Raw genomic sequence first — 27,616 nt, forward strand, 5'->3', positions numbered from 1 at the left:
GGAGCATAAAAGTTAACACCCATTGTAAGCAAAATCCGAATCATGCACTGTTCTGCAGTTAATGAGCAGAGTCTTAATGACATCCCATTCAATTCTCCTTACTTGAAGAGGGAAAGTGGTGAAAAAGCAAAGCTCCAGCATAAATATGTGTTGACTTCTGAGTCAGTTTAAAACTGAAAATCATGCTTCAGCTGAAATTCATGTTGGTTTTAATAAAGTTTAAGTTAAGCATCAGAACAAGGTTCAAAATTATTATAAAATACTTCTTCCTAAACAGAAAGCACATGAAATATTCTCAAAGCTATTTGATCTCATCTGTGCTCGGAAGTTCTGGATAACTGATCTAGTCCAGGTCAAAATTTATAGTTTGAAGCACACAGATTCTTCTATCATAAATAGTCCACATACAACCGTCATTCATTCCCTACACAGACTTAGGATGAAGTCAGTTTTCTCTTTAAGTGAGCTAAAATATATACATACACCCCACCCAAAGATATTACCTGTTTTTTTCTTTCTGCTTCAGCAATATCGGGATTTTTTCTACAAGAGTACCTTTAGAAGATTCTTTTGTTAAGAGAAAGCAGCCCCTTTTTGGAAGCAGAACTGCACAATGAGGGGCACAGCTCTGCGGAACAGGTGCTCCGATTCGCTCTGGGGCTCTGGAGCTCAGGAGCTGCAATGCACTTGCCCTCCACCTATTTATACAGCTTCCCGAGAGGAAATTTCTTGAGCGCTGCTCTTCAGAAACAGTCAGGGGAAAACACCGTATTCATTGTCCAGCCTGATGTGAAAGTTCATGGCTGCAGCCCTCCAGCTGCACTGTGTGCGTGCTGTTGAAGAGCTGGTTTGTCACCATGCATCCTGAATCTCAGGCAGAGAAAGGGATGGGCTGAAGTTATCTGCTTCGCATCTGGAGTCACATGATCTCTTTCAAGAGGAACGGTCTTTCTGCTGCGTTGAGGCAATGATCTGCATTTTAGCAGATCTAGCACAGCAGGAAAAAACCTAAGGGCTGTCTAGGTATTTGGTTATTGGATGTGATTGGCATGATTATGAAAGACCTTAAGGAAAGAAATACTGAATTTACCATGAGGCATTGTATCTGCACATTAGTGATATAGGTGTCCTCTGAAACACTCAGTCATACCCAGATAACGGGGCAAGTACAAAGCACTCAAATCTTGCGCTCAGAAGCACTGCATTAATGCCCGTACACTTTATTTCTTCATGTTCATGCACATGTTTCTCCTCTTAAACCGTGAATTCAGTGGACTCGGTTCATGCTTCAGCTCGTCTGCTCCTTGTGCAACCACTGGAAAGAGATGGGACAAGCCGAGAAGGCTGCAGCATTGCTCCCCTGTGCGGTCAGGAAGCCATGGTGCTGCATGCTTTGAAATCAAATCCTGACCCCTAGCAGCAGGGTCTGCACCTCTGCCCTGGCTCCTCACCCTGCTGACCACGAATTCTCAGTCACTGCACGGGTGCTTGGGGAAGGGCAGAGCCATCACACCGCAGGTGAGTTGTCACTGCCCACTGCTGGCACAACAGCCCCTGAGGAATCTGCCACTTCTGGCAGTGTATCGATGGGGACACTGCGATATTGAACACATCCACCACAAACCGCTCAAAACCAGGAGGTGTCAGTAGAAGTATGGTATTGTAATATCACCGGTACAGTTTTGGGCCCAGTCTTCAACACCACTCGTCCACATCCTCATCACACCAACTTTTCCCCCGGTCTGTCCTTCTGTCCCTCTCTGAAAGCTGGGGAGGGGCTGCTTGCTGCTGCGCGTAGTGATGGAACAGAGCACAGCAGTCACTTCTGTGCAGTCAGCATGGAGGCCTGTGGGTCCAAAGAGGACCATGGTTTATAAAGCACGCTGTGGTGGGAGAAAGCTTCACATGGATGGGCACAAGATGGGGGATCACTGTGCCCCTTGCCCTGCAGCCTCTCCACATAACGGAGTCCCACCAGGACTGGATAAAGAGCAAAAGATTTCTGAGAAAAGAGACAAACAAAGCAAGATCTTCTACCTCCTGCCCCTGCCCCAAAGTACTAATAATACTGTAATGTGATATTTTAAGGAAATTTTTGCCATCAGCCACCGCTGTGAAGGACAGAGTGATCCAATTGTCTTTTGGGACAGACAGACAGCTGCCCTTACCGTGACAGAACGGATACAGTTGTTAATATGCAAAAGATATTTAAAACGCCAAAACAGCAGAGCAGAAGGCACTGTGTGAATACACTGGTTTGATTGACTGAGCTAGTCCTTTGAGATTCTGGAGTCCCAGACACAAGCTTCCACTTTCAAAGCTGTTCCTCTCCTGTGAGACGAGATAGTAAGTGGAATACATACCAGGCAATTCTGCATGACCCAGAAGACTTTTGATGTTTGTTTTTCTGGCAGGGTGCACTTTCCCTGATCAGGGTTACAGTAGCTAATCATTTATGTATGATCACACTGTTCCGCCAAAATGCATGCAAGCAAAAATACGTCATAAACTCTTTCCACTGCACTCTGGGGATACACATTATTTATAAAACATTTACAGTACCTGATAAATGCATCTATATTGGCATTGACCAAGATCTCTGCACAATTAGAGGCTATAAGGTTTGTTCCAATGGCCAACAAATCCATCAGAAATATTTCATCCAAGATCACTGGGAGAGGGATCAAACCCTTGGCTGTTAGATTCTGTAGGACTTAAAGTCCCCACTGCATGTTTTCTTTTGTTATTCATGGTAGCTGTTCATCCTCTGTCTTAGTGGTCAGCCATGACTAAGCAACCTGATAAAGAGTCAGTCTTGCTGGACTGAGCCACCTCTCCAGTTACCTATGGGGATCACAGTAACATGCAACTTGAGGAAACACAAATGTGATTTCCAAATTAACCTTTCCTGTTCAAGTCCAAGGACATAGGCTGTACCAAACAAGACCATTCTCCTTCCTACAAAGGGCGAAGAGAACATACTAGTCCCACCAACAAGGTCACACATACTACTGCTTTTTTGTTCAGCAGTCATGTCACACACTTATGATACTGAGAAGGGTTTTAGCATTAAAAGCTGGAACAGAAAGTAGGCCAGAAATTCTGACAATATGTTGTTGAGCAGTCTAGCATGACAAGAAAAAAACCAGTTATGTTGCTAGTGCAGAAATTGGGACATCCCTTTACAAGAAGCCCTTTTCAATGTAAAAGCACATATTCTGTTTTCCAAATACTTTGGAAACATTAACCTCCTGACCAAGCCTCCATGCAGGCATTCGACATACATAATTCAAATTCTGCTTCAGGCTTATTTCTCAGAAACTCCCACTACAAAGTGATGTAACCATTATTTTTCAGAAAGACTGAAGATAACCATAGTCTAAGCGAATGTGCTCCTTCTGAGCCCTGAATATGGTTCCCCTCCTCTTACCCTACCAAGCTCAAAGAATTATTTTTATGTGACCCAATAAAGTATTTTAAAATACTAGCCAGGGGACAAGTCCCTGTCTGAGAGACTTGGCTGTCCAATCACAAACGGAAAGATTAAAAGGAATAGAAGAAATGAAGAAAGAAAGAAATTCCAGAACAATTTTAAACTGTGTCTCAGTCAGTGAAACGACAGAAATCTGTTCTCACAATCAGAAGGAGTAGGTTAATTTGGGTGAATGAACAGGAAAAGAAATATCTCCCCCCCTGCCCCCCCCAATTCTGGGTGAGATGATGAATAAAAGACATCAAAACACACAAAATCAGAAATGTGAAAGAAAGGCAGATGTAGGGCTTCCAGACTCCTGAAGGCCAAGAAACTAGACCAGAACTCTATGAAAGCATCAGGATACCTTCTGTAAAAATTAGAACAATTCTTTTAAGAAAGGAGAATTTCCCAAATTATTAGTTGAATGCAGATTATTCTGGGAAGCAATGACTAATAACCTAATTTGTACAATTCTACCTCCCTCACGTTAGCTTCAGCCTCCACTTAGACCTATAGAGATGACAGCTATCTACAGCACTCAGGTTTTGCCAAATCTTAGTAAAGCAACATAAGGAAAAATAAATGGGTTCAAGAATTTCCTAATGACAGCTTGGTCTGCATTTTGTTGGTCTCGTGAACCATAAGCTGCACAGAGAGTGCAAAACCTACATTCTGAAGCCTCAAGCCTACCAGATTGTCTCTTCCTAAAAGATGCCTCTGGGTTAAAGCAGGATCTCCAGGTCAGCAGAGTACACAGATTTGACTCATACACTAATGGATCACTATGTAAAAGGATTTAAATTTTTTAATTGGTTTTTTTTTTAAGACTGGGACCTGTCAACAAAGTGAAGCCATCACATACATGGTGGAGGGTCAGCAAAGTCTATAGAAACAAATTTCTTCACCTCCATATTAATCTTGTCCTTATGAAATTGCTTCTAATGACAAAAAGACAGAATTGCTACCTTGTAATGGTAAATCATCTGCTGCTTCAGCAAAAATATTAGTTTCAAAATTCACGGCAACTACAATATTTAGCTACAAAAAATACAGTTTTGCCCACAGGCACCACGTGCTTCTGAAAATTCATAAACCTACCTTTATATTTCGAATAAGAGTTTCTGTTCGTAACTTTTAATCACAGCCCTATAAACACTGTACAGGTGCCTTAATTTGTACTTCTAGAAGCCACTCCCTTTGGGATGTGAAGATTTAGTATGGTGGGGACTGAGGTAAAATTAATAGTGCAAAACCCCAGGTAAAACATAATAGAGGAAATAAGGCAATTATTGTGTGGTATAACAGAAGACAAAGAAGTCCCTGAATGAATGAATACCTGATGCAGATGGGCACAGAACTGCACAGAAACAGCCACGCTACTCTGCATCCTCACCAAGAGCCATCTTCTGCAGCAGATGCACCGTGAATCCACAACCTGAGTAATCTTGGATATTGCTGGATGGAAGTAGGGGGTTAGCAGACAGTACTCCATCAGCTTCCCTTTAGTAAAGACACGCTTACGCACACTCAAGGCCTTCTCATGCTGCTTGTAACAAAACACTTTCCCCTCCCCCCTCCCCCCCAAAAAATCCAGTTGCAAAGGGGTGTCATTCACAACCCCCACGGACCGGGCGGCGCAGCACCAAACGCCTCGGCCCGGGGCCCTGCGGTGAGTCGGTGAGCGCGGGGCGCCCCCTGCTGGCGGCGCCGCACCGGCAGCTGCCCCGCTCCGAGCAGCCCAGCGCAGCCCAGCGCAGCCCAGCGCAGCCCAGCCCCGCTGCCACCCCAACCGCCCCGATCCCGCCGTGCAGGCCCACACAGGCTTTACGTGCCACGCGACGAGATGCAGCAGCGTTGTGGGGGAGGGTCTGCTTTCGGGGCCTCTGCCAGGCTTGTAAAGGAAGGTCCTCGATGCTCTCAAGGTGGATTTTAGAAAGCATATGGTTTCGCTTTCACACCTCGTTCTAGAAACACTGATTGGTGTGTCCCATGCTGTGTCTGAAGGGATAAACCACAACTTTTGCAGATCCATTAGGCACCACACACCTTCCTCAAGGGCTTTACAGAGTCACTGACAAACTTCAGGCTCTGCCACCTCTTAGTACATTATTTTAGACACTGTCTCCTGCGCTGAGGAAATGATGTACACCTTCCTCCTGCAGCTGAAAAGAGAGGTGAAACACCCCACAGTAAGCAGCAGAGCACCTTCCCATGAGTGATTTACACAAAATCCATGCAGCCAGGTTCCCCTGAAGGAGTGGGGGTGTTGCTACACCTCTCACGGGGCTCAGCCTGCCTTTCCCATGCTCTGGGCCACCTGCCAGGTACCGAGAAGTAACGCACCAACCCAGCGACCTCTGTTCTCCACTTACCTGGGAGAACCGAGCAGCCGAGCAGATTGCAGGAAGGCTTGCCAGCTGTTTCCAAAGTCAGGGTTGGAGGCAATGAGGTTAGGAGCGCATAGGCTGAAAGCAGAGATGTACCAAACACGTGCAGGGGAGGGGAGTGCTCAGGGTCCCCGCTGCAGCCGGCATAAGGCCATAACGGGGCCCTGCCCCTCAGGCTGTTACCGGCCTCCCTGGGCCCAGCCTGGCGGGGAGGGCCGGGCCCCAGGCTGCGGGCTGGCAGGCCTCACACGCAGGGGCAGCCTGCAGCGCTCCCACAGACACCTTACCTCTGCTTTCCGATGCCATGAGCCCTATTAAAGTGATTTACTCCCTTCAGTGCTCCTCTGCAGCTATCCGAGGGGCAGAAAACGCGTTAAGATATTTGTTAATCACTACACTTTTAATTAACTAGCAATTAAAAAAAAAAAAAAAAAGACAAGGAAAAGCCCAGGGGCTGCTGCTGCAGAGAGCTGGCCCGCCCCGCCCTCAGAAGCTGTTCCCCACAGCCCAACGGCTCGCCGCGTGCCCAACGGCTGCCCGCCAACGCGGGTGTGTGTGGGGGGCAACGCACGACACCACCCCCCGTCACGCACCGCATCCGCGTCGGCAGGGGAAGCGCGCCAGCGTCTTATCGATAGGGGCACTGCTGCGGCGCTGAGTTGGCGTGGCGGTTCCATAGTGTAGTGGTTATCACGTCTGCTTTACACGCAGAAGGTCCTGGGTTCGAGCCCCAGTGGAACCATCGCCAGCTCTCTATTTTGTGCTTTTGCTTACTTTTTTTATCATTTCCGTTGAAGCGATGAGTCTCTGGTTTTTTCCTGCCCAAGACGGACAACCTCATAACTGCAAAGAAAGTGGGGTCCTGCCTCTGGCAGAGGGGGTGCAGTGTGTGGCAGAGGAAACAGGAAGGCCCTTCAAGCAGGAAACCCTGGCCCAGCAGGGTCATTTCCACAGGCGCTGTGCAATCATGTGTTTCTAAGGGTATGAACATAATTTAGACAATGTTGCTGCAGTGCTTGCTTTTATCCCCTAAAAAGCTCTGTTTGCTGCAACAACATCAACCAAAATGCACAGAGACCCAGCACCCTGAGGTGCTGAAGCAGCCGGCGCTCTCACCACCCACCTGCCTGGCACAGCGCCATTTTGTGGTGGCTCGTAGCCCCCATGCCCCTGGTGTGGGGGGGCAGCCTGGAGTGGCGCAGGGGCTGTGGACCTCTGCGCCGAGGCCTTGCTGAGCTGTGCGGTGCCCAGGTGGGGGAACGGGTGGCTGGAAGCCTAGTAAAGGAGTGTCACCCCTCCTTGTAAGCCTGTTTGATCTATGGGCCGTCAGGGGCCATTTTGTACCGTCCCCTGAGCCCCTTCTCACTGGTGCAGGTTAGGCCCAGGCTGGCTGCTGCGGGAAGGCGCAGGCAGGGCTGCTCCCTGCCGCAGGTCAGAGGCTCCATCCTCAGGGGTGCTGAGCACCCAACCGCAAGGGGAGCTTTTCCCTGCCAGCGCAGGCGGGGGATCCCCACCTTGCTGTGGTCCCTTGGCTGGGTAGCTAAGGAGACTGCAGAGACCAGAGGCAGCCGTGGCAGCAGCAGTGTGCCTCCTCCACGCAGTGCCAAGGGCATGGGAGTGCCTGTGCAGCGGTGGCGGAAGCTGCAGCCCAACGCACCCCCGAGAAGACATCTCACCAGCGCAGACTGGAGCACTGTTACCTTCACCTCGGTGTTCGGAGAAGTGTTTGAGTGCTGGGAGAAGGCCAGCACCTTTCACAGCACATACCTAGCAAGCACAGTTAATGCCGTCCTTGTTTTCCCCTGTACTTGATTAACTGAGAAAGAAAGAGCCATCTCAGCCTGACTTGGAGCAGTTTAACTTTTGAATTATAACATGTTGTCTTATTTTGCACGTGCAAGCCTTTGGAAAAGGATAACCTCTGGGCATGGATGCTGCTATGGCATCTGTGCGTGGGAGCCCTAATGAGTGCTGGGGCTAAGGTGCCTCTGCAGGAGGAGGAGGGGATCCCTTAGCTCCGCTGAGCTGCAGTTTGCTCTTGAATATCTTTGCAGGATCAGAGCGGGAGGGTGTGATTTACCTGTCTTAAAGATGAAAGAGAAAAATGGGCTTAACTTACTTTAATCAGGGTCTCATTAAGAAACTTACTTTAATCATCATCTTACAAAAACTATTAGCCTTTGTCAGTGCTTTCTCTTACTAAAGAAACACTCTGGGGTATGAACAAGATGTAGTTAGAGATTGCAGTGCAATGGAAGGATAGAGCCAGGTTGAAAATCTCTTTTGAGTAGAAAGCACCCATACATCACACAGTGAGACCCAGCAGGATAAGGCCATAACATTAAGCACTGTAACAACATTAAGGGCTTGTGTGTCCTGCAGCCTGAAAGGGCAGATGTGCTCAGGTCTGGCTTTCTTCTGCTCAGCTTCATTAGCAGCATGTACGCAGCCCGTGGAGGGTGAAGCCAAAGCAATCCCGCCTCATGGGTAAACTGTTTTCTACAGATGCACTGCTTTCAGCATACAGGCTCAAAGCTGAATCAGCTGTAGGTAGACTTCTCCTATGCAAGCCTACATTGTAGGTACTCCCCTACTTCTAATAGAGATGGTGATCCTATGGTGCCTACTTTGCCAACAACAGCCACAGCTCCCCCGGGTGCATGTGTTAACAGGGATGGGCTTGATCCTGGTGGCCAGTACCAGGTAACTATCTGCACGGTGTTTTCTTACATTTAGGAAAAGCTCATTTTCAGAAGAGGACTTAAGCTTACACTTCAGACTTATGGAAAGAATATTTTATTTCAAGAGCCAGATCTTCAGCATGTGTAGACCATCATAGCTCCAACCATTTCAAGGGGATCCAGCTCCTGATAGTTTGACTCAAGCTCTGAAAGCATTGATAGTCTTGGTTTCTCAGCACGTCAGTATCCTGCTTCTGAGACATGCTTATGGTTCACATGTACATGTATAATCGTGAATTTTGTACGTTCCCTAACTGCTAAAACCAAAGCGTGCCATTCACACATTTGTGCTGAGACATCGCATGTCATGTGCGTTTGGCTCCCAGACACATGAAATCTGTGTGTGCCACTCTGATTTAGCTGTCTGGCACTCTGTGAGAAACACTAAATTGCTACGTGCAGTTGCACTTCTGTCTCACAGATTAGTGCTTTTGCCTCCTCCTTCCCCTCTGAGGACACACGCACATGCTGCCAGTCGGTCAAGTGCCAGGGAGGGCTCCGTGCTTATGTATGTGTTTTGGGAGCTCATGGATGCACAGCTCTGCCTTGCTCAGAAGCAGATTAATTTCTTATAAGGAGAAAGCTACAGACAGAAAGTATTAAGTCTGCATAAGATGCTGTCATGGGGCTTCTCAAACAGTGCTGACCTATATGTATATCGGTTAACAAAGGAAGGCCAAAGTACAGACTGGAGCACTGGCCTCTGGTCATCTATGCTGTTTAATTCTTCACAAACTCCTGGCAAAATTGTGGTTCGGGCCATCTAAGCCAGCTGAGGAAGGACATGTGCCAGGGAACATCCTCAGCAGGGTGCCAAACAGCCTTCACTCAGCTTTGTTCCCCCTTCTGCCATCCCAGGGGCTTAGCACCCTTACGTACCTTTTTGCCTTCACATCACACCCTTGGAAACACAAGCTCTATTCTCAGTTTTATGGGCTAAGAGCATCCCAATGATGCAGCATGGTCTTTGTGTTATTTCCCACAGTCTGGGAGAAGAAAAAACACCAAGAGGGCCATGAAAACACACCAAAATGTCTTCAGGCCAATGGAACACGAGCTGAACCTGGAGAAGATGTGTGGCCGAAAGGGTGAACCTGCCCAGGCAGTTCCTGCCTGTAGCAGTGTGGATGTGACCAATCTGTCCTACTTTGGACCATTTTGTACCAGTCACAATTTTGTTCCATAATCAATGCTAGGGTAATTTTTATCCTTGTTAAAATTTTATTTTTATTTTAAGGGCAAATGTAGCCCTTTCTGGTGCTGTATTGTGTACTGGTTTAAAAATGTTTTCTGTCTTCTGTACCTGAAAGTATTTGTGTGCTTGCTAGGAACTAGCTGTGTGATTCATTTAGCAATGTCTGCAGTGGCAGCACAGTTTTGCTGTTTACAGTTATTAAAATGAAGGACCATCGACACCAATAGACACAGTGGGTCTGAACTGCATAGTATTTATACAGAGACTTTGATTTTAAGGCTCTTCTACTTTTTTGAATGCTACTGGCACATTTTTAAGCAAAGTCTTCCCTTTTTTCTGTGGGGAGGGGATTTTATAACTGGGGAGCCACCAGTCTTGAGAGAGTCCCTTTGGATGAAATGTCCTTTGATAACAGCTGCACTATTTATGAGCATGATCCCTGAGATATTGCATTTCCTACATAAAATCAAGACCTATTTGAAAGGTGGAGTTGACCATAAACCAAGCTTATTTTAAACTGCTTGGGGTGATGGGAGAGAACTTAGTTTCACTTTTTACAAATATGGCAGGTGATTTCTTACTGTTTTGGACAGCTCTGCCTCCCAGTGACCTGTGCCTATGAGACCATATGGTGAGAGGCTGAAGCCCTGGTCTGGTTTTCCAAGAGATATGTGGATGAAGGTATTTAGGGATTTTTAAGCTGGGATTTTCAGGCCCATGGGATTTAGATACCAAGTGCTCATCAATGCAGAGAGGGAATAGATATCCGAGTGTCTTCAGCAGCTCTGGAAGTCTGTGGCTCTGTGGCAGCCCATTTTGGACCGGTCAGCAAAGAGAGGGAGAGAGCGAGCATTGCCCAGATACTACAAAGAGCCTGGAGTAAAGATGCTGCACTGCAGCAGATGCCCAGAGGCTGCCCTGGTACCCTCAATGAGGCTTACGTTTGTTCACCCCCTGGCTGGACCTTCTGGTGGGTCTTGCTGCCCCAAGAGGGGTGCTGCATATGAGTGTGAGGCCTCTGAGAAAAAAACAGGAGCATCCTCCTCCCCTTAGGAAAATTGCTCCTTTCCTAGTGCCTAGGATGAGCCACGCTGCTTGCTCGTCCTGCCATGCATTGACACTCCCCAGTGTTTGTGGTGAGCTGGCCCAGGTCCACGAAGCAGGATGGCCATGTCCATGAAGGGATATCTGCCTGCAATAACCTGCCTCTCCCCCAGGGTAGATTAAAATGGGAAAAGTGTTGTGTTGAGAAGGTTTTAAACTGCTCGAGGCTGAGCAAAGCATTGAGCCTCCTTGGCAGGAAACTTGTCCCATCTATGTTGCATGCCCTGACGAGGCTGGGATCTATCGGTGCTGGAGGTGCAACTGCAGAGGGATGTGGTACCTGACATCCCATTTATGGGGCATTCCAAATGTGTGGGTATGCAAAGGCAGGTGAGATGAATCCTGCCCAGGAGACTGTTTCTGAAGAGTCAGCATCCCTGTTTGTGCAGTATTTTTTGAATGAATGTAGACCAGAAGACTAGAGACAGGTCGAGCTTAATTCAATAGCAGCCTACACGTTCTATGCAGCACTTTAATCTATTCCCTGAGCATGCAATCTGAGATTTTCGGAAACAAAGAAAGCTGCTTCTGAAGCAATTGCTTTCAAAAACCTCCATTAAAAATTCACTGCTAATTGCACGTAATTTACAAAGATTGGAGGAACGGGTGTAAGATCCACTGGCAAGACTAGCAGTCTGTTGTTGTCTTGAATCTTTCAGTCATTTTAAAATCAAATGTGTAACTCTCTTTGATGTAAATTGGTTGAGAGGATACTATAGGTAGAACTGTTAGCAAAGGGAGGTTTACTTTTTTCATTTGAGATTTTTACAGCTCAGCAAGTAAACAACTGAAATGTGCTATTTCCATTTGATCTACTAATTGCAGTTTTCAGCCCCTTGCAATTAGGTGACTGAAAGAGCAGTAAGGCCAGGGCAGATTTCTACACACAGCTATTATTAGGAAAGGCATTGATAGTGTAGAGGTAAATAATTGGGGTGGAAGATAATGAATACATACTATATAAAATAGACAATATATATGACATTTATTTATAAGTATTAGGCATCTGCATTTCTGTGAGGGTATATGTGGTTTCTAGGTAGGTATATGCTTGTTTATTTGTACATATGTCTGCATACACAATCAGATTTGCACTCAGTGTCAGTACCTCAGTGCTTTTTATCTTTTAAAAACTGTTACATGTGACACATCCTCTATGCTGAAGCTTGACAGTAATACTTGTGTGGTTGGCTTGATGGTGCTTGATAAAATCATGAGAATGGAGGAGTAAGGTGCTTAGGCAATGCTTAAGTTAATCTCATGCCTTCCCAGCAAGCCAAGCAGCACGCTAAGGAGCTATTCCCAAAAGAGGAAGGAAAAGATGCGGTTCAAGATGGGAAGCGTCCTGCTGTCTCTTCTTTTCTGGTACAAAGGTACGCACTTTGCCTCCTGAGAGGCACTTTCAGATGTCCCTCTTTGCATTTCTTGTTTCATCCATGCTTCTTTCTTCTGCCAGGGGCTGTAGGGTACAGAACAAGCTCTTCTTTACATTCTCATGGAAGCATAATAATTTGGGGAAAGGCAAAATTGTGGAGGAGATTTGTAATTTATGTACATGAGTGAGCAGCGTTCTTACAGCTCTATGAATATTCAGTAGTAAAACTGTTTCACAAAATAATTGCAGTGTAAAAAAATTGCCATATAATTTGTCAAAATATGAATTTGCAAAGAAAATTGTAGTGCAGCTGAGCCAGTGTGTAAATAATAATGCTGATTTGAAAAATGAGGTACAGTATAACATGAAAGACTGGTCCTTCATTAATCAAAACCTGATCATTTTCTCTAGCAGCAACACATTGCTGATCAAGACCTTCCTTTTTTTAAAGGCTCTTTCAGGTATTTTGGCCTGGAAAAGACAACCAAAAGCACTTTAGGAACAAAAAAAATCATAAATCAAGAAAATGGGAAAAGTATTTATCAGTTTTGAGGCTTTGTCAAATTTACTTCTCAGAAAAGTAGCAATGAAAGCAGGTAAGCAGCATCTATAGGAGGCCAGAAAATTCAGGGTCACGATCTCCTTCCATTTTAAGTAACCCAGCTGGGGAACGAGGAGATAAATTTTCTGGGTTGTGTTTGAACTTCTGGCTTCATTAAAGCCAAAGGTGAAGATACTATTATCTTAAACAAGGCTGGGGTTGTTCTCGCTAAGTGCTGGGCAATATCTACGTTTTGTGTATATAGAGTGTGTGATTACTACATTAATGTGTGAATAGGGTATGATCTGTCAGAGTGTGGGACAGATTCATCAGACAGTCCAGCTTTTCCCTCATGGAAGTTGAATACTCAGTGTTTGGCTTTGTCTAGGTTTTTTCATCCTTCTCTCTTTCCATTGAATACCTTGGTCTACCAAATTTCACGGATAGGAAAGTTTTCCTCAACTAGCCATGCCTTCACTTCACCCTGTTATGCTTGGCTGTACCTTGTTTTGTCTAATTAATAGGTCTTCCTTTTAATCTTCGGGCAAATATTTGTTCATTCTCCTCATACCTTATCTCTCCACTCTCCTTTGTTTCACATGGGAAGGTTACTGGTGCCTGAGCTTCTTGGAAGGCTGTTTTTATCCGGAGTCCAGAATTTTTTTTTCCCAATGGGTGGCATAACTGCAATTAGCCCTTGGAATGAGTTCATACCTTGCTCTGAATCCCAGACACAGCTTGCTTTTAATAGACACCCACACATCAGGATATTTTTGGAGAGCCTGCAGTGAAATATTACTTGCAGGATCACTTTCCATGCATCACTCCCTCAGAATTTGATTTATTTTCTTAATTTACTGGTTTTGTTAATTTACACTTTTCCTCTGCTTCACGATCTAAATATCCTCTTCCGGATAAAGAGCAAGCAGCGACCCTTTGCCCAGGTCCCCCTCACACTCCTGCCTCGCCCACCACAGGGAAGGTGCTGCCAGGCCAGTCCTCTGAGCCATGTGCCCTGATGCCAGTGATAAGCTCCTTAGCTTATTTTCTCTGGCAGAGCAAGTGGCTTAGAGGAGCACCCCCAGCCCCCACGCCTTGGCTGGGCTTGTGTTTGCTGGGGACACCACCGCAGCAGCAGTAGCATATGGTGCAGCAGGCAGGCTCCTGCGTCAAGAGCCACAGCAGCTGCTGGGCCCCCTCCATATGGTGAGGGGGAGCACCCCGAGCCCTGGATTGACATGGATATGCTTTTAGCACATTGAATGTGACATGCCTGTGCTGCATTACTCTATCCATGCTCACTACACACTGGGGAATAAGCACATCTCAGCAGTTTAAAGAGTGGATTTCTTTTTTTCTCTCTCTGTTTTTTGGAGCTTTGGGAAAAAAAAAACACCACAACAACAAAAACCCAAAATCAAAGGCCCAAACCCTCCTTTGGATCATTGTAAATAACATCTTTAGTGCCACCCTTTGGCATAATTGATACATCTAATGAAATTACTATGCAGGTAATGTTCTGCATAGCTCTAAGCAGGAAGGAACAACATATCAATAAGATCAGAAATTGCCAAAAGTTTTCAGAGGAACACTTTGGGAAAAAAGATATACGTCTCTTAAGAAGAAAAAGGGAAAGGTTGATTTTTTTCAAATTATGTACTTTTTTTCAAATATTTTCACAACTTCAAAAATTGTGTGGAAACATTATGAAGACAGCAGGCATAAAAGAGAAATTAATATAAATTAATAGGTATAATTGTCATTATTTAAATATGGGGTTTATCACTTCTAGATAAATACCAGTAAATATTAAGTAAGACACAATTCGAATGAATGAAAATGCAAACCAAATAAGAGTAATTAAAATAAAGAAAATTAAATGGAAATGAAAAATAATAAAATCATGAACAATACTCACAAAAAGAATGAGGAAAACAGCAGCTGTGTTACAGCATGAGAGAGGAGCTTAACATGAAGTATGAGCTCTCTCCCCTTTGCAGACTGGTGCTGGTGCTGGTCCTCTGGCCTTCAGTCTCTGGCCCTGACAGTGCCTGTCAGTGATCAACAGAGACCAGTCCTCACAGGCTGATGTGTGCCAGGGCAGTGGTGCCCTCCTGGGGAGTGCCAGGGCCAGAATATCATCATCTACAAGGGAAACAGGCTGAGCATTTGGGCCAATGTGGCTTTAGGTGTTGGGAGCCCCTGGCTGAACACCCTGCTTTCACCAGGCTAGCCTGGCTTCCAAGATCTTTTGGTGGACACAGACCTGCATGTGCCCTGGGGGTCTCTGCCTGCCAACATAGCTCCCAAGGACCATTTACAGCCTGCACTTTTTAGAAATAAAGGCACTGTTTGCACGACATGGTCCCATGGAGCCTGCTTAGCATGGCCACGGAAAAAGCCCTCGGGGAAAAACAGCAAAAGCAACCATGAAGTGACTGACTGAGGGGGCTATATCTGCTGAGGGGACCTGGGGACTGGTCATGGCTGCAGCAGGGGTCCCTGGGACCATCGCCACTGGTGCAGGGGCAAGGAGAGATGGGGAAAATGCCACATGTGACGGTGGCCTGGGATGCAGCAGGTTCTCCAAATGCACCTTGCTGCCGAGGCTGGTGCAGCCTGATGTGAGTCACCTCCCTTGCCTGGCACGATTTCCAGGGTTGGGATGTAAAAATAGCATAGCTTAATAATATAGCAACCCACAAACTGGCACCCCTATAGGCACAGAGGTGCCACAATGCTTTTTTCAGTGTCTTGACCCTCTGTGTTGCTTACAGACCACCTCACCTAACTCTGTTCCTGAGGGTCTCTAATGTGGTGCTCAAGGAAAACAGGGACTTGCAGTGGTGTGCCTTTCAGTAAATGTGATAAAACCAGTGCTATTCATTCCAGTCACCTCTTTTCATTTCTGTGACAGCTCCAGTCACATTTTTCTGCTTTTAAAGCTGTTTTCCTTTCTCCTGCCCCATGGCCCGCATGTGCATAAGGGAAGCAGGTGACTGGCTATGCACCACACTGGGAAAGCACTGCATCACAGGGGGAGTGCTCTCCACTGAGAGAAAAGGAGAGAAAATAATTTTGCTTGTCTCCCTGAGCTCTGTTAAACTGCTAAGTTTCTTGCAGAAATGAGGGGCAAAATTAACTAATATTCAGCTGAAGCTTCTAGACCACCTAAATTGTAAAGTCAATAAATAAAGTCATTAACATTTTTCACATATTTTGCCTGCAATTACCAAGTTTATGTGAACTTATTCTAGTAAATTGAGTGACTGACATTTAGTCTGTGTTATATTTTATTTCCTTGGCTTATTTTATAATGTGCTTTCTCATGCTTGTACATCTGCCATTAATTCTAGCCACATTAAAAAAAAAGATGGCTAGCTGTCGTGGCTTGATGGTCAGGATATTCAATATGATTTCTCAGAGCTGACCTTATTGAAATGTGCTCAGCCTTTGGCGGTGTTACTTCTGCCCATATTTACCTTCCTCCTTTCTTTCTGTTGTTTAACCGTGCAATAACCACAAACTTTCTGAGACACTCGGTCACCTGTTCCTGTCATTAAAATGCCAGCAGCTGAGTTTACTTGCTACTGCTTGCTATTTCCTTTCCCCAGCTAGCCCCAAGTTGCAACTGCTGCTTCGTCATACTTCCACCTTGGGAAATCTGTGTTCCCTCCATCCCAGGACTGCCTCTGCTAGCTCTTTCCCTTGTCCCTCAAACCTGGTCCAGTCTCTGGAGTATCTCTCCCCTCCATCCTGGTCAGCAGCAGGTGCTGAGTGCAGCCATGCCAGGGCCCGTGCTCCAGCCCAGCTCCACCATGACGGGTGTTTTGACACAAAATCACCCCCTGCTGCTTGCCCAAGCCCCAGTCCCCAAATCCTGTGCTACGGGGTGGCATTTGTGCACGGTGCTGCGTGGGACATGCTGTGCTGCAGGGTGGGACAGGACAGGAAAGGCACATGCCTTATCTCCCAGCCTCTCACAAACATGCACAGATAATAATTTATTTCACTGAACTGTTGGTTTGCTGAATGTCCCAGGGGGCTGTAAATAGGGCTCTTAATGGTTTGGGTTTGGGTTGGGTCTTTTTTCAGTCCTGTACTTTTAAAACAACAGCCCCCGGAAGCTATGCAGGACTTATGACTCTCCCATGAATTGCAGCAATTCGTTCTGTCTGACCTACAATTACCAATTATCTTTGTAACCTTCCTTGAAGGCAAACACACTCACTATAAAAGCATGCTGGCCATCACATTTTTAGATTATTGGCAGCCAGCTTTCCTCTTCATTTCCTTTGTAGGACAGGGCCCGTCACAGTTGTAAACACACCAATATATCAATTACTACTTTTTTCTGGCCGACTGCAGGCAAGGGCATCTTTTCCTCTCTTTTCCTCTCCCGACACCAGAGGTTATCAGGCTGTGCTGCCCAGGCAGGACCCTTGGCCCATCTGATGCTATACCTACCCCAAGGCAAGGCTGCTGCTCCCCTGTGCCGCAGGCTGTGGCTGTGGGTGGTGGGATGGGAGCCAGCCCTTAGCAGTTAACCTCGTCTAGCTCAAAAAGGCAAAGCTGACCTCCTATTTGAGATGTTTGAACCAGTGAGCCATGTGGCAAGGGATGGAGGCCCCCAGCCCAGCAGAGACAACCAGAGGGGCTGCACGCCGGTGCCCCTGCCCTGGCACTGTCTTTGCACCACTGCATGTCGCAGGGCTGACTCAGTAACACATGGCATTGAAAAAAGGGCTTTTGTGCTTGAAATTCACAGATTTGTAGTGATGTCTCCTGGCAGACGAGCCTAAAAACCCTAAAAGCTGCTCTCATAGTTCAGGAGCAGGCATTACTGTCTGGGTGCAGCCACCCAAGCAATGCTGGGGTGACCTGGGTAGGGGGATTTATTCCTGATGGTTGAGTTTGTGTTACCATACACCCACTGACCTGAAAGGTATTACTTTTATTCCTGCTGTTTCACTCACAGCCACTGAATTTTCAGCTGCATGTGTCAATGACATGCCAAATTTTGACCTTGGCTTTCATGTACGTAGGCAGGGACGCTGAAGAGCTCAGTCTGGACCCAAAGCAATACCCTACATCAGCCTGGTAATTCACATCCCCTTTCCCCACCACAAGCACACATTGTGCAAGAGTAAGCTTCACCACAACACAGTCTTCCTTATGCTGGACAAATGGACCCGACGCACATATAGTCAAATACTTTATTGCTATGCAAAGTATATTAATTTGCTAGTTTGTTTACCAGGTTTTCTCTGTAGCCCCTAAAGGTACCTTTGGGTGCTTCAGGGGAGCAAGTTTTTAGGCAAAGGGGTGCAAGCACCTTGGCTTTCACCTCTGCATGGCCCCACTTACTTGTGAGGACATTGCCAGGCCAAAGTGCATTTTACCACCGTAAAGAAAATAGACAACACCCCACAAAAGTTTTTTCCACAAAAATTTGTCTTCTAAAGACAAAAACAAAGAGGTTAAGACACACCTAGTGAATGCACATCTCTAAATGAAACTTGAATGCCTACAGACTGAAGGAGCTGAGCCTGCAACCCTGCAAGCTCAGACCTGCTCAGTGATTGCTGGGCAGCGGGGACCCATGGTGGGCTGCCCTGGGTGGGGAGCTGGGCTCCCAAATCCCAGGGTAATGAATCTAGCCCTTGCAGCTGGTGCTCCCAGAGCAGGGCGCCTGTCCTGCTGGGAAAAGCCACTGTGCCGTGGGATGAAGGGGCAGGAGAGGTGTCTGCCAGCCTGGCTCCCATGCCACTGCTGCTCCATCATCATCATCAAACAAAGCATCAAGCAGGCAGGAGAGGTACTACATTGCTTTTATTGGCATAGATGATATAGATTTGATTGGTGATAAAGTCTTGGTTTGTATTATATTGATCTGACAACAGACAGTGTTGACTAGAACCACTTTCACACCCGTTTCAGTCGACCTGCTTTGCCCCGTGTGGCACAGCATGGAGGTGGCAATGTACTACGTGGCCTTGGGCTTGTACCTCCACCTTGGTTTTCTCGTTGCACAATGGAGTCACAGGGTTTGGCTGTGTAACATCTATTCGGGGAATTGTGGAGCTTGGTGTTGTGCATGGCCCCCAGCATGCACTTTCCAAGATCCCAGATCCAGAGACTTGCATCCATGCTTTCCTCCTCAGCTTGATGGGGTCTGGGTGCCCCCTGCCTCCCTCTTGGCCCTGACTAAAAGCCACATCTTTTTATTGTAGACTGTTTACTTCTGCCAGGGCTGATGCCTTGGGTTAATGTGGTACGTTCCTGATGCCAGAAATGCTGCACTGGGACACTGAAGTAAAAAAGACCATCTCTGCATTAAAGAAAGGAATTTAAAAAAAAGTCTTTATAATTTTGTTCTTTTCTGGGGTCTTTCTTTCAGACTGTTGATACATTAAGGCTCAGTGTCACACCCAAGGAGCGGTTGGATTTCAGTAATAAACAGAGCTTTGTATATAGTTTATATTTCAACTGATTATAATTGCACAGTGTTTGTGAGTCTTTTGAGATGAAACTTGCTATAGAAATGTGAGATGTAAATTCCCAGCATTAGTTGGAGCTTCCTAGGCTCAGCAAAGTGGCAGTGTATGAATGAATAAATCATAACTAGATTTCAGTGAATAATTCAGAGTCTAATTCATTTGGTGAAAATATACTATTTTTATATTCACAAAACCTCTTTTTGGAGATGGTAGGTTTCTCGGCTTCTGTACACAAGTTCTTACCTGCTCAATAACTTGGTCCTTAGTGGTTTGCATATTCCCTGCTGGCACTGAAAACATGATGTTTGACATTTGCCTTGTGTTGATGAGTTACCAGAGGTCATGGACTATTTTTAAAATATTATTTTATATTCATAGTTGTGTGGGCACTATTCTGCCAGTCCAGATGCTATGAATGTCGTCTGCTTTGGACTTCACTGCAAAGTGGGAAAGCCCTTTCATCAAGGAAAGGGCTCATAAAAAAGCTATTGCTCAGTGACAAGCAGGTGACAAAACAAGTCAGATGTTACAAAAGTAGTCGCTCTTCCTCTACAGCCACAACTGGTTTTCTCTAAGAAAGAAAAAAACCAAAGGGAGTCTTGTATGTAAGATAGATTGGGAAGTCCTAGTTAAATTTTGTTTTCCTCCATGTGGTCCAGAGAGATTGATCTCAGACCAGGCACCTCACAGGATGTCCCATCTCCTTTGAAGGCACTGGGGATTTGCAGTGGCACCAGGATGGGATTTCACCCTTGGGGTTCATCAGCTCACATTTTAAGGGCAAGATGGGAAAGGGAAACCATGGGGCAGGAAGACAGCAAAAAAGGCATAGGGGCAAAATCAGCTGTATTAGCAGAGGCTGAGGGGGCTGGCATGGGTTTCTCCTCAAAATGTTTCAGACATATCTGATCAGAAAGAGAAGATGCCAAAGTCATCAAAAAGTGGAGTAGTAGCACTGACATGGGCACACGCAGTTCCCTGTTCCTGCCCACATCCTCTCACTTCCCCCAGCAATCAGCTTGGGGAAACATGGTAGATTCCGCCAGTCCTTCCTTGATTTATTTGTCCCCAGCTCAGAAGAAAATGTTCATTGCATTTCCTGATGTTTGCTTGCAGCATCTTCGTTTCTGACATCTCTCTCTTTCTTCTTCCCTCCATGCCCGCTGACACAGCTGCGATGGCCCTCTCCCCAGGAGAGGTAAGTCTCTGCAGCTGGTTTGGCTGCCAGGTAAATGCTGGGGGTCCAGCACTGCCTGGCTTCAGTGACTCAGAGCAGAAGGAAGGATGGCACCTGGCCCTCCAAGCCTAGGACATGTGCTCTGACCTCTGAATCTAAGGGAGAGTCATCCCACGTTTCATGCCAGGCTGCCACACAGAAAGGGGCTCAGAGAAGGTGCAGCAGCCCAGGAAGACACAAATGTTTTGAGTTTCAGGACACAGATTAAGCCTCATGCCACTATTGTTGATGACTATGTTCATTTATTACTGTTTTTTTACCTTCCCTTTAGGATGAGAGACTGGACCTGTGGCACAGCAAGGCATGCAAATGTGATTGCCAAGGAGGTCCTAACTCGGTGTGGTCCAGTGGGACTAACAGCTTAGAGTGCATGCCAGGTAATGGGCCAGTGTGCTTTTAGCCATGTTTGTCTGGTGGTCTTCAGCAGCTTCCCCCATTGCACCCCGCATGCAGAGGTGGCACATTATGGCAGTACTTGTTCCAGACCCAGCTGCCGGAGCTGGGCCGGTGGGAGGTGGCAGGGTAACCCTGCACCATCAGGCAGAGGGGCAGCCGCAGTGGGGGCTGTGCCTGGGCCTTGGGAGGGCACCCAGGATGGCCGGTACTGGTGGCTGCTTGACTGCCCTGTCCCCACAGCCCTCGGCACTGATGGTCCCAGAAACTGCGTGGGGCAGCTACTGCTGAGTGCAGGATTTGCTGTAGGAAACTTTTTGTACCACCTAGGCTCGTTGTCCCTTGCTATAGTTTAGCCTGTGACATCTTCACTCTCCAGCGGTCAAGGAAAACAGTTTGTTCTTTCTTTGCAGCATATTTTTAAACAGTAAAAGACCACAATTTCTCTAGGCTGCCCCTGCCCATCTACTTTCAGCCATTCCTCACAGATCATGTTTTATAGGTTTCTGATCAAGCTCTTTCGTCATGATTCTCTGCAACTGCCACATTGTCCCTGATGTGTTACCCCAGCAAGGCCTTATCGGTGCCCAGCTGATCCTCAGGTTTAGCTCAAGTGTCCCACAGAAGCTGCATTCCTGTGCAGGCCTCTGTCATGCAGATGTTCAGAGGTGTTCACCCCCTCTGGAGCTGAGTGCCAAAAATGGTACCAGCTCCATGCCTGCTAGCAACCACCTCTTCCCAGCTCCTGTAAGAGGCTATGCAACAACTTGAGGGGAGTTTTGCTGCCCCTGGGTTCCCCAGGTGAGATACATGGAGGAAACTGTCCCTGCAGTGCTCAGCATTTGGCACGGCTACCCTGAAGGAGGAGGGGGTTTAATGAATCACCCTGGAAGAACTCGGAGTGGAAGCCAGGACAGACTAGGAGGCAAATAAAAAAGTGTATTGACCAGAAGACACGACACCATTGGCAGAGCTTGCAGGCATACGCAAACAGAAACAAGAGGGGAAAATCCCAGGCGTTTCTATCCCACACTTGTGTTGGACCTGCAGATTTCCCTCCCACAGTGTGAGGGAGCTGAGAAGCAGCAGAGGCTTTCCAGTCATCCTTGCCAGGCCATCTGCTTCCCCTGAGCTCTCCCTCTGTGCAGTCTGCTCCTGTGGAGGCCAAGTCCACCTGGGGCTCAGCCAGCTTAAGCATTGCCCACAGGCTTCTTCCCTGCCCAAAGAAGCTGCAAGGAGAGGATTCATTTGCTCTGCATGGATGGTGTCTTTCCCCCAGGGTGGAGCAGCCCCAAACATCCCCAGTAAAGGACTGTGGCTTCTCAGGCTCTGTCCTTCCAGTTTCTGCAGCTGAGATCTCCACAGGGCTGCCTGCTGGGGCAAGTATGAAAAGGAAGAGAGCATTTGCTGGAGACAGCCCCTGTGATGCAGAGGAATTGCTTATAGGAGCTCCAGAGATGACACTTTATATCTCTTGTTGTGGGGGTTTCCTCCAGTCTCTTATGAAAGAAACCCATATGCGTGACCCCAAACACGAGTCTGAGCTGGCGTGGCCCTGCTCAAGCTCACCACTCCCTTTCAAAGGGCTGGCCACCACAACTCTTTTTTGTCACAGCATCATCATGAAGCCCACCTGTGATGGCCAGGGCCCTGCAGTGCTTTCATCCTTGCCCGGGTCTCTCTCCATTTGGAAGGTGCCCCTCTGCACCTGCACATCCTCTACCTGTAACTATCCCTTTGCGTGAAACTGCAGTAAAGCATATTTTGGGCAATCAGAGGTTAACACACACTCCAGGTCACCATATAGGATCCCCCTGCTTTCTGACATGTGCAAGGAGTGGCATCGGCATGCTCACACACGCCGCAGAGCCTTATGGCAATGCTGAATTGCAGCTGGTCCAGCAGATATCCCTAACCAGCTGCTTGGGAAGTTCTCACCATGATTCCGTACTGGCACCTAGAGCTGGCATGCCAGTCTGGTCCTACTGCATGTTTTCTTGCTGTTTAACCTTAACAGTGTACAATTCTCTATCTGAAGCCTTGCTGCAGCCTGGTACCACTCTGCTGTCACTTGTACCAAGGAAACACAGAATCACAATGTGGTTTGGGTTGGAAGGGACCCTTGAAGATCATCTAGTCTAACTCCCCTGCCATGGGACATCTTTCACTAGACCATGTTGCTCAAAGTCCCATCCAACCTGACCTTGAATGCTTCCAATAATGGGGCATCTACAACTTCTCTGGGCAACCTGTTCCAGTGGCTTATCATCCACATCATAAAAAAATTCTTCCTTATGTCCAGTCTAAACCTACCCTCTTTCCATTTAAAACCATTGCCCCTTGAAGGGCAGGGAAGGAAAGGAGATGTGGCAGGTTTGGTTGATCTGTCCATGGCTGAGGGATGTGTGTGAGAGGAGCAGCGCTAGGTTTCCTGGCTAGGTGTGTGGGGTGCTCTCACACATCAGCATGACGTAGCTAAGTAATGAATGCATCTTCCTTGACTAATGAAGGCTGTTCTCCTGAATAATGAATGTTCTCACTGTATCTCCCAGCTGTCTCTCTCCCCAGGCAGGGGGGCTTTGCGCTCTCCTCGCCCAGCCCAGCCATGGCGATGTGGCCCAGCATCCCCGCTACCTGGGGGTGGTATGCTGAGCAGGCATGCTGAGGTGTTGCTGAGCTGTCTCTGGCATGGCCGGAGGGGAGCAACTGGCCTTGCAGCTGCTGCAGAAGTTTACTCCAGGTCAGCAGTAACAGTGTTAAATGGCTTAGCCGGTTTGGCCGGCTGGGCACCAGGCATCTATTTGCTGGTCCCTGTGTGTGGTGCAGCCAGACGTGCCAGAAGGTGACCCGCTAATTGCATTACCATAGTGTGGTCTGTGGATTAGTGTTGCTAAAAGTAAAGTTGCGTGGTGTTGGAGATAAGCCTGCCCAGTAGTAAACACGTGGGACCACCCCAGCCCAGCCGCTCTCTTGCACAAGGGAAGCAAAGGCTTTAACGTGGTGGAAAACTGTGATGTTTCCATGCCTGGAGGAAGGCAGGACAGCAGTTATGTGTTTCCATGGGGAAAAACATGTTAATGAGGTACCAGCTGAGCAAGATATGTTAATGAGATATCGATGCATATGATATCGACCTAGTGGAACTTGCTAATGAGACATTGACTGCGTGGCTGCAGTGCTGGGGCGTTGCACCAGGGAGACCGTGGTCATGCCAGGCCCTGGGCACCCACTGATGCTTCCCACATGTGAGTCGTTTTTAACATGAGGCACCACACTGGTCAGTCAGACATGGTTAAGGTGAGGAAACATCCTACCCACAAGTGAAGCTGCACAGAACTTCACTTGCTCCTTTATTGCCAAAACCCATGAGACTATGCTAAACTGGAAAATGTGACAGAGCTACCCTTGGGGCCACCACATCTGCTTCACAGGCTGCAAAATTAGAAAGTGCTGCCCTTGATACAGGTGTTTTCCCAGGCAATCACCATGTGATGCTTGTGAGTGCCTTCTTCATGTGTAGCTAGATACGTAGTGATAACCTGATGCCACAAAAAATGATCATAACAAAAAAAACCCCAGAACTAGGGCCAGGTAAGGCACAGTCATGGCAGCATCACTGAAGGCTTGCCTTCCAGAGCACTGTGTGGTGACCCACCACAGAAAGTTTAATGATGAATAAATGTTTCTGGCCCACGTGGTTTCACAGCCAGCGGGAATCTTGCTGAGCTTCTCGCTGTTGCAGAAGACAGCTGCGGGGTCAGGTTTGATAGCCTGAAGATCTGAAAGCAAACACTCTGATGGACATCCCTGAGCCTTTGGCAGGGCCAAGCATTACACCGCACTGGCACCAGAGTGCCCGCAGGTTTTCCACAAGGCAAGACCATCTCCTGATGCAAAGATAGCAGAAAATGCAGAACATCTGAGGGTGCTTGTGGAGGGATGATCAGAGCAGGCTCAGCTATTTTGCTGTGCAGGCATGGCTGTAAATCAAGACAGTGAATGGAGGAGCAGAAGAAGATAAAGCCCAGCAAGAAAAACTGTGCCAGACATTTCTCAAGGACCGGGCAGAAGCTGACAGCCTGGAGGCTAGGTCCAGTTTGATGGATCCAGTCTGGACCTGCTTCCACATGCTTGCAAGAAGGAGGTTTGGACTGCAACATCTGAATAAAACCTTTCTCCAAAAAGCTGCAGGCAGCACAGGTTTAGTAAGTTTGAGACAGAGAGAAGAGTTAGAAATTCTCACAAGAGAAGAGTTAGACATGAAGACTCCATGGCCCCTGGAGAGCAAATACTTCAGGGGTTCTGGTCTGGGTTTAAGAGCATCCCCAGTAACCTGGCCAGGGAGGAGAGGGAGCAGTGAAACCACAGAGGGTGTTGACAAGTGTGCAAACACACCCAGGAAACAAAGCCACTCATGTCCCTTAAGGTATTTTTTCTCTTCTTCTGCAGAGTGCCCCTACCACAAGCCCCTGGGCTTTGAGTCTGGTGCTGTCACACCCGACCAGATAAGCTGCTCCAACCCGGAGCAGTACACGGGCTGGTACTCCTCCTGGACAGCCAACAAGGCCCGCCTCAACGGCCAAGGCTTCGGGTGAGTCCAAAAATGCCTCCCCGAGGAGCCCTGTGGGCAGGCAGGTGGGGGGGCCAGGGACCCCTGGCAGCGTGGGGGCAGGAGGGTCTGCCTGGAAGGGCAGTGGCAGAGGACATAGCAGAGCTGGTGGTGTCCCCCCAGGTGTGCGTGGCTCTCCAAGTACCAGGACAATGGGCAGTGGCTGCAGATTGACCTGAAGGAGGTGAAGGTGATCTCGGGGATCCTCACGCAAGGGCGCTGTGACGCTGATGAGTGGATGACCAAGTACAGTATGCAGTACCGCACTGATGAAAACCTCAACTGGGTTTACTACAAAGACCAAACTGGGAACAACCGGGTTGGTGGACTTTGCACTTTGACCACTGGTGGAGGGGTGGTCTGTTTGGTGACATGAACACATCAGGTCTTGGTGTGGGGGGTGCCCCAAGAGGGGGGTCCTGTGAGAGCAGCAGGGTGGATGGGGCCCGGTGCTCATGCCACATCTGGGGGCAGCACAGAGGGGGGCATCCCCCCTGTGGAAAGAGCAAGTGCCATGCTGACCAGCTGCAGAAGGACAAAATACATTTTTTATGTTTCCTAATGATGATAATGGAGTATGGATTAAGCTTGGAGGCATTAGCTGGCATCACACGGGAGGCAGCACCTCCATGATAAAACCCCTTTCTAGCTGTGGCCACACAACGCCAGCCACGCCTGGGCACTGCGGAACGGGGGCTCCTTCTTTTGCCTAAGTCCAGGGCTAGTGCACAACGATGATGCAGAAAAACCCAAGACAAAATCTGCAACCAGTGAAGTCACAAACAGTGAACTGTTCTCATGCTGCACTTAGTGGTGGGTTTGAAGCAAAAAATTGCACTGGGGAGACCTTACAGTCCCTGTGCAGCCCAGCTGAGCTGGGGGCTGCCACAGCTGCTGCCTCCCAGGCGTCCTCAGTGTCCATCTGTGGGGATGGCCCTGTCCCAGCATGGGAGGCTCTGGTGTCTTTACTGAAGTAACTGGTTCCTGCAGCCCTGGGGAGATGCTGAGCTTTCCCCAAAACACAGGTCATGGCAGCAGGAGATGTGGCAGCATGGCCGTGGAAATGGCAGCATGGTGGAAAGGGCCCCCAAATACATTCTTTGTCTATATTGGTGTGTCTGGGAGCCCAGCTCATGAACTGCAAACAGTCAAGGTCAACCACGCTCACTCTGGATGTGTGGTACCCTGGTGTGAGAGGGCAAGTAGGAGAGAATAGGGTGAGATTAAGTCTAGCCTAATCAGAAGTAGTGCAGGAATGATGCAGGGGAAGTGACTTACTCAGAAAAACCCAGTCAATGTGACAAAAATTGTCTACATCTGGCTACTTTTAAAGTCTTCTATTTTGGGGGTGGAGGCAAGAGAGCCTCCTCTCTGCTCTGCACAGGCACCCCAAACTCATGGGGCAGGATTTCCAGCCCCCCTAACCACCTGACCACACCTCTCCCCACAGGTTTTCTACGGCAACTCAGACCGCTCATCCTCAGTGCAGAACCTGCTGCGGCCACCCATTGTGGCCCGCTACATCCGCCTCATCCCACTGGGCTGGCACGTGCGCATCGCCATCCGCATGGAGCTCCTCGAGTGCCTGGGCAAGTGTGTCTGAGCACCATCTCCTGGGATAGATGCGTAGGTGTCCACCTGTGCAGCCGCCCTGCCTGACCGTTGATGCCGGCTGTGGCTGCATTCCCACGGTGTAAATGCCCAGCCCGCAGAGGGACGGGCCGTCTTGAATAAAATGTTGCTTCACACCATGCCTGGTGATAAAGCTAAGCCCTGCGGTAAAGCCGTCGAGTGTTTATGGGGCACGCATCGGGGAAGGTGGGAGGAATCGTGGCTGTGGCTTTGATCCCATGAGATGTGCTTCTGGCCCTGGGTGTTAGGTTGGGGAAATCACCATCATGGAATGCCGTGAAGCTGAAGTAAATGCAGAAGGGGTCCAAAGGCAGGGTCTGGATTCCCTCAGGGAGGACAGGTCTGTGCTTGATTATTTGTCCCTGAACCTGGGCACCCCCCACCACCCCACCAGGACCAGCGAGCGTTCTCATGCCGAGCAGACCTC

General features: G+C 47.9%; 2 protein-coding genes and 1 non-coding gene across 6 annotated transcripts in view; 2 read left to right on the forward strand and 1 right to left on the reverse strand.

Moving 5' to 3' along the window:
• Window positions 1-5,928, reverse strand: part of PPEF1 (protein phosphatase with EF-hand domain 1) — a 42,049-nt gene extending 36,121 nt beyond the window's left edge. Inside the window, exon 1 of one of the 4 annotated variants that reach the window (XM_056327875.1) lies at window positions 5,848-5,928. The gene's annotated coding sequence lies outside the window, so the exon portion shown is untranslated. Of the gene's footprint in view, window positions 1-503; window positions 1,048-4,811; window positions 4,935-5,847 lie in introns of those variants that run through there. The other 3 variants (XM_056327876.1, XM_056327873.1, XM_056327874.1) reach the window with 3 other exon arrangements.
• Window positions 5,929-6,531: 603 nt separating this feature from the next.
• Window positions 6,532-6,604, forward strand: TRNAV-UAC (transfer RNA valine (anticodon UAC)). Its single transcript has one exon. It is a non-coding gene; the product is annotated as a tRNA-Val (tRNA).
• Window positions 6,605-12,137: 5,533 nt separating this feature from the next.
• On the forward strand, window positions 12,138-27,305 carry RS1 (retinoschisin 1). Its single transcript, XM_056329810.1, has 6 exons — window positions 12,138-12,275; window positions 20,491-20,516; window positions 20,827-20,932; window positions 25,398-25,539; window positions 25,681-25,876; window positions 27,008-27,305. Exons 1-6 carry the CDS (start codon window positions 12,146-12,148, stop codon window positions 27,158-27,160), a joined length of 753 nt encoding a protein of 250 aa, XP_056185785.1. The 5' UTR covers window positions 12,138-12,145; the 3' UTR covers window positions 27,161-27,305.
• Window positions 27,306-27,616: the final 311 nt, after the last annotated feature.

The sequence above is a fragment of the Falco biarmicus genome, chromosome 2 (genome assembly GCF_023638135.1).
Source record: "Falco biarmicus isolate bFalBia1 chromosome 2, bFalBia1.pri, whole genome shotgun sequence".
Taxonomy (NCBI): domain Eukaryota; kingdom Metazoa; phylum Chordata; class Aves; order Falconiformes; family Falconidae; genus Falco; species Falco biarmicus.